At 41.2% G+C, this 12,171-nt stretch overlaps 1 protein-coding gene across 9 annotated transcripts in view; it reads left to right on the top strand.

The window, feature by feature from the left end:
- The first annotated feature begins 944 nt into the window (after positions 1 to 944).
- The window catches only part of ank1b (ankyrin 1, erythrocytic b), a 77,927-nt gene continuing 66,700 nt past the window's right edge, over positions 945 to 12,171 (top strand). For all 9 annotated transcript variants that reach the window (XM_085463383.1, XM_085463382.1, XM_085463377.1 and 6 more), the window contains exon 1: positions 945 to 1,438. In XM_085463383.1, coding sequence (XP_085319509.1) covers positions 1,313 to 1,438 — 126 coding nt within the window. In that variant the 5' untranslated portion in view covers positions 945 to 1,312. The remainder of the gene's footprint in view (positions 1,439 to 12,171) is intronic.

The following is a 12,171-nucleotide window of genomic DNA, read 5'->3' as shown; positions in this document are numbered from 1 at the left end:
AAACAAATAAACAAACAGATATTGTCATGTCTGTTGAATATAATGGATTTTATAGTTTGAAAATTGGTTTCCGGATTTGACTCACAATAGGAAAATAAGAAGGATTTTAAGTTAAACCTGGATGTTAGCTTATTAGAACCAAATAAAACAAATTTTATAATCATATGAAGGCACAGCAAGTCAATTTTCCATTAGATGGTGACACAGTCAAAATCAGTTGGAGATTACCTGCAAAAACTGTTAGTAGTTTTTCAAAAATGAATGGTAATGTTGTTTTTTGTTGCACCAAACATCTGTGCATACCCTCTTGATTTGATGGAAAAAGGAAAAGTGGTGGAATGAAGGGGAAGGGAGAGGAGCATGCAGTTTTTATGAGGCGTTCACATCGTTGATGCTTTTCTTCTGTTCTGCTTCTGACAAAACATGAGAGAAACAGGCAGGTCTAATACTTATCACACGGCATACTGTTTCCATGCCACCTTAAAATCGACTTTTGGCCAAGCTGTGCAAAGACTGATCGTAAAAGCATGATGCTGCATATTAGAAACCCGTTTCTGTTTCACAAGCTCCCATTTTTCTCACTTCTGTTCTTCTTCTCTGTCTGTTTCCAGGAGGGAGGTGCCATAGAAAAGCTATTGGCAGAGAGAGGGAAAAAAGACGTGAGAAAAAAATTATTTGAAGGCATTCAGCAGCTTTAGCGCCCTCATCTTTTGTACCTCACTTATGCAAAAACAGCTATTCTGAAAAAAAAAGCCTTTAACAAAGAAGAAAACTGGAGAAAGATGCAGAGCAGCAGGAAGAGGAGGGCATCTGACAGATAAAACGAGGGAGCTCTGCAGCAGGATCCCTACAGTGCTGTACACAGAACTACATGACTGGTCTCTGCAAGCAGAGGGAGGAGAGAGGAGAGAAGGGAGGAAGGTAGGAGAGAAAGAAAGGGGGAGGGGAGGCAATTCAGTGCAGTGCTAGCAGACTGGATGAGTAGCAGCCGCGGCATAAGAAGCAACATCAGCACCACTAGCTGTAGCATCTTTCTTTGTGGCTGCTGGAGGCTGTCTTGTGGCTGCTCTACCATCAACAGCCACAAGACATACACACACACACACACAAAAATATTTGGACACAGACGCTCCTCGTGCTTGCATCATACACACACATGTCGTGGTGGCCACCAGAGAAGAGGTAGTAAGTGACGGGGCTCGGGGGACAGAGGGACACAGGAAGAGGAAACCGGGACGACTGGTGGTAGTGCAAACAGGAGGAGGGCTGGAGCGACCGTGACTGGAGCAGCAGCAACAGTAGCAGCGGCACCATGGCGCAAGCCGCCAAGCAGCTCCGCAAGACCAAGGACCTTGCGGAGGCCGCCGCCCAGGAGCAGAGGGAGAAGGAGGAGGAAAAGATAAAAAAGAGGAATCGATCCAGGGACCGCAGGCGCAAGGTATGGCTGATTATCTCAAGAGACAGGGGAAATGGCAGTTATTCTTACATCCACCTGCCTTTCTCTATCTCCAGCAGTCTTTCTCTCTCACTGTGCTTGATTGGTTAGGGTGCAATTACACATGTATAATTACACAGTTGGTCTTATGGCCTCAGCTGGTACGTGTGCCTGTGTGTGTGTGTGTGTGTGTGTGTGTGTGTGTGTGTGTGTGTGTGTGTGAGTGTAGGCTAGCCAGTCAAGCACATTTGCTCTGGTACAGGTTGTGTCAGCTCTGTCAGATATTTAACCATGGGGAAAGAAAATTAGGCTTACGATGACTGTTATGCCACTAGAGGTGTGAATAATATGCGCTGCCGGTCAAATAACACGAGCTGTCTTTTTGTTTTTCTTTCACGACATGCGTTTTAGGGGATTTCAGCCTTACAGTGTGTGCACTATATGTATTTGAAGGAAATGCAAGTTAGAGGTACTGCCCAAGCTTATATTTCAATGCAGATTTTTGTCACCACTTACATGGTTTGCATGCTCTACTCTCTCCTTTATATTTGGTGTCTTCCCCCATATTACAGTTTTTTTGTTTTGTTTTTTCATTGGAGGAAATGTAAAATGGAGGGGGAAAATGGAGGTACACTCTAATAATAGATGCAATTTTAATGCATCTGTGTATCTTTTGGGGCATGTTTGTGCTCCGTGTAATGTTCGAAGGAGAGATTGATGGGGATGATTATTTGTAAAGATTTTCAGCACGTAATATTTTTGGTTTAGAAAATGAATATTTTTTGTGTGACAAAGTGTGCACACAGAATATCATCCTTTAGGCACGAGAGCACTCATTCACCCCCTTTCACTTCTCTCCTGGACTCTTCCGCTCTCGCTGTGCCACTGGGTGCAGATTTTATTGGGGTTGTGCCTCCTTGCACTCATGCTTGGCAGCGGTGAAATGATTTATGGAAACACATATTACATTTTAGAGATGTTTATTGAATGATTAAAAAAATATATTTTTATCCATTTCTACATCTGATAACATTATTCCATGATCATAGCCTTTGTATTTAATATTATGCAGTATGCAAGTTTTCTCTCCCTCTTTCAATATTTCTGTAATGTAAAGTTCCTGGATAATGTAAAGGTCTTTGCGTATTCACTGCACAAGAGCTGTGTGTTGTGTGTGTGTATGTGAGAGACAGAGTGTGAAGCAGGGAAAATAGATTTGTCAGACAGACAGAAACAATTATAATACAATTATTTAATATTATTTTAAGTATGAAACTGATTCTTCTGAATGGAAATATGTGTAGTTTCTGAAGCTGTACAAAATATTTTAATTTTATGATCGGCTTATTTTGCTGGTTTAGTTTTTGTTAATGGTATTGGAAGAATATTGGAATGGGTAAATGGCATAAACATGGTGATGTGTTGAGGTGTCAATTTATGTGATATCGTGACACTGACAACCTATATAAATGTACTTATATAGGATAAACATATGGATTGTTCTGCAAAATGACACCCCAGCTTGGTGTTTTACCTCAGGCCTCTCCTTCAGGGAATACAAGTTAACGTCATAATACTTTGTTCGGTTTCACACATTTCCCCTTGTGGGACAATTAAAGGATTATTCTATTCTACATATAGTAATACACATACAGTATAGGACATACATATACACACCCTACAGAACAGCCACCAAACTGGGGCTGGTCCACCGGCACCCTAGTCCATAGAAGACCCAGCAGGAAGGACATAATGAGCCACCAGAGTGTGTGGCGATGATCAGCTAGCCAAAGCATATATCATTTACAGACACCCCTTTAAATAGTACCCATGAGGTTCTCATTCCCCTGATGAAATGTGTTCTTACACTCTGAGGCAAAGAGAGAGCTTTGTTGCTGTAAGCTAGGAACATAGCCTCCACTAGCCTGTGGGAGACCCTCTGTTCAGACAGAGAGCTTTACCTTTGGTGGGATTAGCAAGGCACACAAGCAACTGGTCACATAAACACACATTCTGAGTGCGGTGAATTTGGGTACATAGTACACGCTCCAGGCACAGGGAATGCAGCTCCTCAGATGCAAAAGGAGGGGGAAGCAAAAACTGTAACCATGAATTGTAGTAATAATCTGAAGGAATAAAAATCCCTCATTTGAGCATACTGACCATGAAGCCAACACAAGAGAACTGTCTGCAAAAGGATTCACAATGTATGAAGGTCACTCACTCATTTTGTAGAAGCTAACCTGAGAAACAATAGTCTTATATGAAAGAAGCTTCATATTTATTTATTTTTTCCTTTGGGGGGGGGGGGGGGGGGGGGGTGCACAAAGGGTCTGCAGCACCACAGCCAAATCTCAAAATGCTGGTGATGCCTAACTACAGATCTCGGGTGGTGGACCCCTTTCAAAAGAATTCGTGGCCGGAGGATTTACACCTGGCATCAACCTGTCAAAGTCGATATGACTGACCAAATATACTTTAATTATTAAAGAAGAAAGAAGATATAACAGCTCCCAGGGAATGTCAAAAAGATCTGCAATAGAGGACTGGAATAGGAGAACATGTCGGTTCTGGTAACATTGCTAAAAGGTTTACTATTTATGACCATGCAGTTTTCTGCTGCATGAAGCCCTAGGACTTTAGACAATCACACTGTGTTTGGACCAGACTGCGTATGGAAAGTGCTGCACCTGCTTGGACTGACAACCTGAGCAGAACTTAGGTGATTTCTTTGCTCTTTGCTCCAGACCAGTTGGTGCGGAACTCAACTTTGAGACTGGGCTCTCACCTGCCATGCTCTCTTGGGGATAGATAACAGAATGGCAACAAGTGATGGCACACATAAACCCTCAGCAGACACCGATTGATCCAAGTGGATGGTCCCTTTTCTATCCAGGACATGAGAGAGGTTCAGCCAGATGCTGCTGTTGTCCTACTCTTAAGGCCCTCAAAGGGCATAGGGGTACTGCTGTACAGCAGGGCCCACAGAGAATGCAATGCATGGTTCCTCTGATGTCATTAAGGAGAGGTGCCAGGGGGCTGTCAATGTGAACCAGTGACTTGAACTCCAGCAGGTGCATTGCAAGGTGACAAAGTTGAGCCCGATAAATCTGATATCCATAAAGCTGAGATACAGCGAATCTGCTGTGCTTAGAATAATTAAGAGGCCTATTACACCATGGTTGTGAGATGGGGCCAGATGAGCAGCCAAGTGTGGTTCCCGGAAAGGTTTAGATAGTGAATTATCTAAGCCAGCTTTCTCTGCATTGCCCAGCTCCAGAAATGGTCCGTAGCTGTTCACAGTAATGCAGGTAGACAGTGGTTAGCTTCATGAAGCTGTTAGCTCACAGACAAAATCAGGGAATATGGGCAGGTGTTTTTTTTCTGAGCCAGTACAGGATCCTAGCCGCAGCTTCTTGCCTGTATGGTGAAACAGCTCAAGCTGTAGCTAGCCAGTGACTTCACAACCTCAAGAACGAGCATCAACATACTCCAGTTGGTAAGCCCAACTAGTCTTGGGTTCATTGAATGGACACTCCTTACTAGGAGAAGGTCATGCTGTTCAACATCAGTCTTTTCTGGTCCTTTTCCACAAACATCACTTGTTTTTCTAGTGTTGAATGCTGGCAAGAAAACACATGTTTCTGGCTTAGTCAGTGCTCTCCTAGCATGGACAGTCCCCAAGCAGATCGGACATGCTTTGTGCTGGTCTTCATCATGCAAAGAGAAACCACTTCCATAAGGACATGGGTGAATAGAAGATTTCTTCTTCACTTGCTTTGGTTTGGTACTCATATCTAAATGCAAATAAAAAAATGCTTGGAAACATGGAAATTAGTCCACATGAGGACTACACCACTGGTAATCAAATTCAAATTCAAATTCAAATTTTATTTGTCACGTACACAGTCATACACAGTACGATATGTAGTGAAATGCTTGGACAACTGCTCGTGACCTAAAGAAAACAAAAAAGGAAAAGGCTATGAATGAGATAGGAAATAAATATGAAAAATTAAAAAGGGTAAATTTAACTAGGAAGGAATAAAATATAAATTAAGGTTAAAAATGAAATAACTGTACAACACAAATTAGAATGAAGGGTAAATTTAACTGGGAAAGAATAAGATAAAATATATAAATTAAAGTTGAAAATAAAATAACTGTACAACAAAATACACAATATAGAACTATATAAGAATGTATGAAGAAATATAAATAAATATATACACAATAACAGCAGCTGTATAAGTATTAACTGGAAATGAAGAATATAATGTCCAGTGTTGTGCAATCCACATTATGTCTTCTGCAGTGCAAATATGCTTAAAGTGATTTAAGTGATGAAGTGAAAACAAAGTCCAGAAAGTCCAGTGTGTGTGTAAGAACTATATGTGTGGGTCAGTACTGTGTGGTGGTGTGATTAAGAGACCGTATCGCCTGCGGGAAGAAGCTCCTCCTCAGTCTCTCTGTGTTGGTCTTCAGGGAGCGGAATCGCTTTCCTGACCTCAACAGAGAGAACAGTCTGTTGTTGGGATGGCCGAGGTCCTTCACGATCTTCCTGGCCTTGGTCCAGCACCGCCTGCTGTAGATTGAGTGCAGGTCAGGGAGCTCGGAGCGGATGGTGCGCTCAGCTGATCGCACAACCCTCTGTAGAGCTCGTCTGTCCTGCATGGTGCTGTTCCCGAACCAGGTTAAGATGTTTCCCGTCAGGATGCTCTCTATGGTGCACGAGTAAAAGTTCCTGAGCACCTTGGAGGGCAGTTGGAAGTCTCTCAAGCGTCTGAGGTGGTAGAGACGCTGACGGGCCTTTTTCACCACGGTGTTGATGTGACAGGACCATGACAGGTCCTGCGTGATGTGAACTCCGAGGTATTTGAAGCTGTCCACTCTCTCCACTGGGCACTCGTTGATGACGGGGGTCTGGTAGTTCCTCTCCTGCTTAGTGCTGAAGTCCACTATCAGCTCCTTTGTCTTACTGACGTTTAGAAGGAGGTTGTTCCTCTGGCACCAGTTCTCCAGATTCCTAATCTCCTTCAGGTAGGCCGTCTCGTTGTTATCAGAGATCAGGCCCACCACGACGGTGTCGTCAGCAAACTTGATGATGGTGGTGGAGCTGGTAGTGGCCACACAGTCATATGTGTACAGAGAGTACAGCAGGGGGCTCAGAACACACCCCTGGGGGGCTCCAGTGCTGAGAGTGGTGGAGGCTGAGACATGTCTGCCCATCCTTACTGCCTGTGGTCTGCCAGTTAGGAAGTTGGAGATCCACTGACACATAGATGAGCTGAATCGTAAACTCTTTTCGAGTCGGCAGGCAAAAGAGCTAACTAGCAGTAGCTAGCTCGCCCGACTCAATAGAGGTGTTCTTAGTGATGTGAGGAGTGTTAGAACTGAGGAATGATTGTGATGTGTGATGTTGACAACCCCACTCTGTAGTTTTATGTGGTCTGCCATCTGAACACCCTAAACACTTCCACTTTGTGATTATACTGTTCACATTTAATCACTGAATATCTAGGAGGGAATAAATCTCATAAATCAACTTGTTGCATTGGTGGCATCCTATTATAGTTCCACACTCAAATTCAGTGAGCTCTTTTAAAAATATTTGTAAAGATAGAATTCACGGCTAAGTGCTTCATTGTCACAATGTAGCAATGGGACAGAAAAAAACCTGAATTAATAGGTGTGGCCCAATGCTTTTGTGTATATTCTGCAGAATAAGCCTAATTCAAAGACTTTTAGTTGTCATTTATATATTGTTTTTAATAAAAACACATCAGACAAACCCTTCCAGGTTTGTGCAATGTCCTCCTTATTAATGCTATAATATATTCATAATTATCGTCAAATATAAGACAACTTCTACTGTTTCATACATTGTGAGTGAAAACCTAATATGGAAATCAGAGTGTGCAAAGGATTGTGTAGTATAGTGGAGATGTGCCAACCCCCCTGCTCCCCAAAAAAGTGAAACCTGGTCCTTTACAATACTGTTCTTATGAATACTTTTCTACAGGAGTTGTATAAAAACAGTGCTTCAATTTGTTTAAAACTAAAAATGAAAGATGTTGAAAAGTATTTAGAATCATTATTTGCATTTAATTATTTGTAGAGAACAAAAATGGTTGAATTGACTGTTCTTTTAGACTATGTACAACATAAGTGTTACCGTAGTCTGCTGGATTTCATAGGCCGTTTGGCCTTTCCCTCTCACCTTCACCTCAACAATCACCCATGCCACATCAATATATGTCACTATCTGTATCTGTCTTATTTCCTCTTTTGCTATAATCTCTGAAGACATGAAGGAAGGAAGATCAGGCACAGGCAGGCCTTAATGTTCTTGGGATTTTAATTGGCCCCATTCGATGTAAATCAAACTCGGCAGGATGGCATCTCTCCTCCCTATTCCTCCCCTCGCACAAAGGTTATCCACTCCAGTGCCAACAGAGATCCTATCACAGCTATGGACAGACTGGACAGCAATCCAGTTAGGGAGTCTGCAAAGGAAGTAGCCGTGCTGGCTAAGGTACATGCGTTACAACTGCCCAGTAGTTTTTGAACAGACTTCTGCCATGTACATTTCGGGAAACTAAATAACTAAACACTAAGTGTAGAAATGTCTTTGAATCACTGAATATGCTTTTATGTTCTAAATACAGATTTTAGTTTGATTGTATTGGAAAAGTGTTGACATGTTCATGCAAAGCACTTTTATCAGATTAGATTGGAAAAACATTAACCTAGCTGAAATAATCGTGTGCTCTTTACTATTCATAATACTCGCATGACTGTTAATGATTTCTGCACATCCTAATTACCAAGTGAGTGATTCCAAAATATGTCAGCAAAAATAATGATTGAATTATGTGTGACAGACTCAATACAACCAAACTGCATTACGTGAGCATCTTAAATTATAAATGAATGTTTTACAAGGTAGATCTTCTTATGACATAAATGATTGCTTGCAGAAAATTCAGTTTTAACCTCTTGAAATCTTACATCTAGACATTAAATGTGCCCTATTAGATTTTTCTTTAAATCATGCCATCAACAAGATGACTGCATTTCCACGATCATTACACACTTGTGAGGTTAGTTCTTTTGCGTTTTGCTTTGTGTTGTTTATATTTTCTTTATTACTTTTTAAAATTGTTTCTCTAAATTCTGGGCTTCTAACTCACTGTTGCTCAAATTCTACACTTGAATATAGGGTGGCATTTTTCACATTAAGCCCTTGCTGTGGAAAAGAGGTACAAGCATGCAAAAGTGGAGAACACATTACACAGTAAAGCTTGGCAAAGATACAGTCATTTCTGGCCACTGGTAAAAGGATAGCTCATGAATTGCAGTATCAAACATTTGAAGTCCTGCTTAGTACGTGTCTAATAGTTTTAGTGCATGATATATACCTATTCTTTAATAGGGTACATAATTATATGCCTTTATTATTAGCACAACAAATGCTAAGAGTGGAGTAATGCGATTTAGGAAGTACATGGTAATGCTTGTCCTTCTTCAAATTGCACTTTTTGCTCATTTTCTGTAACCAACCTGTTATGTGAAACCCTTTTACTCTAGTAGCTCAACACAAAGCTCCTCAGGTCCGTGCATGTCCCTGCTTCCTTCGGGCCTGCACTTAATACAATGAATCTAGAGACCTTTTAATGGATACTGTGTGTCTTTTGTTTGCCTTTTACTCCTGTTTTCCAAAAGAGCTTTATTTGTGCACATGTGAGGACATACAGTGTGTGTGTGTGTGTGTGTGTGTGTGTGTGTGTGTGTGTGTGTGTGTGTGTGTGTGTGTGTGTGTGTGTGTGTGTGTTACATGTCAGGCCTTCGGGTTATATCATTTCACTTTTATGTAACCTTATGGACACCCAACACTAATTAGCCAAAGCTGTCTTCCAGCTCTCTACTCACTTTCTTGGCCACTCTTCCATTTTTACAAGATGCCCCATGGGATAATAACACTAGAAATTCTTCTTAGTGATGCCTAATTTTGGTAATTAGAAGTTTTACATCTGCAAAAATAATTTCGTCCAAATATTTTAGATGGGGAAAATGTATCCTTATCTGGCTGTTTTTTGCCCGCCAAAAAGTTGGATGAATGCAGTGAACAGGAGAAGTGCTTTTATCCAGTCTGCAAGAAAGCAACCTAATCACACCAAATCATTCACAAAGGCCTTAGCCATTACTCCACTTTGAACTCTATGAACATATTGATTTATATGGATTTACTTCAGGCCAGACGACTTACAGTAAAACTGCTCCCGACAGGAAAATTTGCAGTGCTTGCATATTTTAATAAAAATATAGATATCTGGTGTCAGCGAACTGATGCTATGGATTGTTGTATCAATATTTTGTCCTATCCCTAGTGGTCTGATGCCTTTCCATCCCCTTTGAGAAATGGGAAGGCAGGATAAGCCAAGGTCAAGCAGAGCAGAGCAAAGCAGCACTTTGCCCAGCCCTAAGCATCTGCATGCTATATTTACCAGGCAGCCTAGGATTACACTGCATCTGAGACCAGCTACCCATCTATCTACAAACCTCTACCGTGTTCTAACTGAGCACCTGCTCCGTGCTCAGTACTGTGTCTGATGTTACCCCAGATGCATACCTGCTCAAACGTGATTCCAGAACAGAAGCATGATGGCCGATATTTATCGGATCTCTCTGAGGGCTTATCTTGTACTCAGTTTGACTGGCACGTATTTTGATCTGGAGATCAAACTGACTTTAGATGAGTACTCCTTGTCAGACACCTTTGATAAATATCAGAATCATTTTGCTCAAGTATTGTGAATCTTCAGTGGCTGTTTACCTTGAATTCAGGTACTTGGATTTATGGATTTAATGCTTTAGCGCATGAATAGGAAAAAAAAGTATCATAACACAGTTGCCACATTGCAGTTAAAGGTATGGCCAGTTGCATTTTGACATTGTATGATCAATCTGTAGTCTGATTTTGTGTGAATCCCTCAAGTGTCACAGCTCATCTGCCGGCCTGAATCTGTTAATCAGCGCATCCATCATCATAGTTAGCAAGGCCACTCAATGTGAAGTATGCAGTGCGAGGGGTAACAGCTGTAAATCTTTTGGCAAAATTTAATGTGACCCTGAGGTCATCCTACCAGCGGTCAGAAGTGATGGATGTTGCCATAGTGATTAAGGTTTGACACTGCATGTGGTGGGATGATGAAGAGATGAGTTGATGGACGAGGATATGCTTTGGCTGGTGATGGGAATTCTAACTTATGCCCTAGGCACAAAATCCCAGGGGGAAAAACCTTGTTGATTGATTTTTACTCCCAAACTGGCTGTATTTGGTCCTGGCTCCATTAGGATGTGTGATGATTATAATTTCTCACAGCACAACTGAACTCACTAAACTAAATCAATAACATGAGTTAGAGAGCTGTTGGCGTCTAGATTTTTTTATGAAACAAGACTTGCATTCCACTAACTTCTAGTTTAAATCAAAAGTTACATCTAAAATATACAACACAACATCTAATTGTTACAGCTGACCTACCTACATGCATACCTAATGCTCATGATACATTTATCAAATCAAATCAAATCACTTTTATTGTCACATCACATGTGCAGGTACATTGGTACAGCACATGTGAGTGAAATTCTTGTGTGCGAGCTTCACAAGCAACAGAGTTGTGCAAAATACAATAATGTAAACAAGCAAGCAAGCAAGCATTTACATCATCATAGTTCATTAGTGAAATTGTGTGAGGACAGCCAATTACAAAGAATAATTAGAGGAAAAGTGAAAGTGATGCAGAGTGGCACAATGCCACACACACATGCACATTCACACACACTTAGAGCTGTAGCTGGGCATTATGTAATGGAATTACTGCTCCTGAAGGTCTGCGTGGATCATGTGGCTCGCAGGAGCCCACTAATGCACTGAAGCAGCCACTCTCAGGCACGCCCTGACTCCGTCACTTTCCTTCGCTGACCTAAAGACACTTTACAGTGCACGTGCTAGCTAATGCACGTAATGCTTGATCAGAAAGAAAGAACTGTATATAGTGATGATGGTGGAGATATTTTCAGTATTTCTTATATATTTAAAATTCTTGTGCAAATGTACATTTCTCACAAGCTCCAAACTGTTGTGAGAATGATTTTAAGGTTTGAACACAAGAACAGACTACCACGGAGAATGGTTCATGGTGGACAAGGTGGACACTTATAGCAGTGTAAAGATGAAAAAAGCCTTAGTGATGCATAGCACCAGTTAAATGTTCCTCAACTTTGTCGTGAGTGATTGAAGCAGCTACCAAAGTGGAACGAAACTGCTTGACATTTGAAAGGTGGTGAAATAAAGTAGTGGGTTTTATGTGGATGGGATTAAGGCAATGAGCAAAGCTAGAACTGATAAATAATGAATCTAATAAGAAACAACTGATGTACACAACCAATAACATAGCTATTAAAAGTAGCCAAGTGTTAATCTACCATGTTTTAACTGCGCCTGTTATAAAAACAGAAGATTTTAGGTCATTGCCAAAGCTTTTCAAGACTTCTTGCTGTCTATGGTCATATTATTTTCTTTGAAGTAGATCCTTGAAGTAACCAAAACATGTCATGCTGTTTTGGGGCACCAGCTGTATTTCGTGTAGTATGGTTAAAAACACATCATTCCAAATGGAATGAACAAATGCTTTTTTCACATCAATTTAAGGGGGAATTTGTGGTGG

The sequence above is a fragment of the Copadichromis virginalis genome, linkage group LG7, assembly GCF_057382275.1.
Source record: "Copadichromis virginalis isolate Kocher_CV1m ecotype Utaka linkage group LG7, C_Virginalis_male_GT1.1, whole genome shotgun sequence".
Lineage (NCBI taxonomy): Eukaryota > Metazoa > Chordata > Actinopteri > Cichliformes > Cichlidae > Copadichromis > Copadichromis virginalis.
Note: the sequence above shows the minus strand (reverse complement) of the source record. Positions and strands in the feature narration are given on the sequence as shown.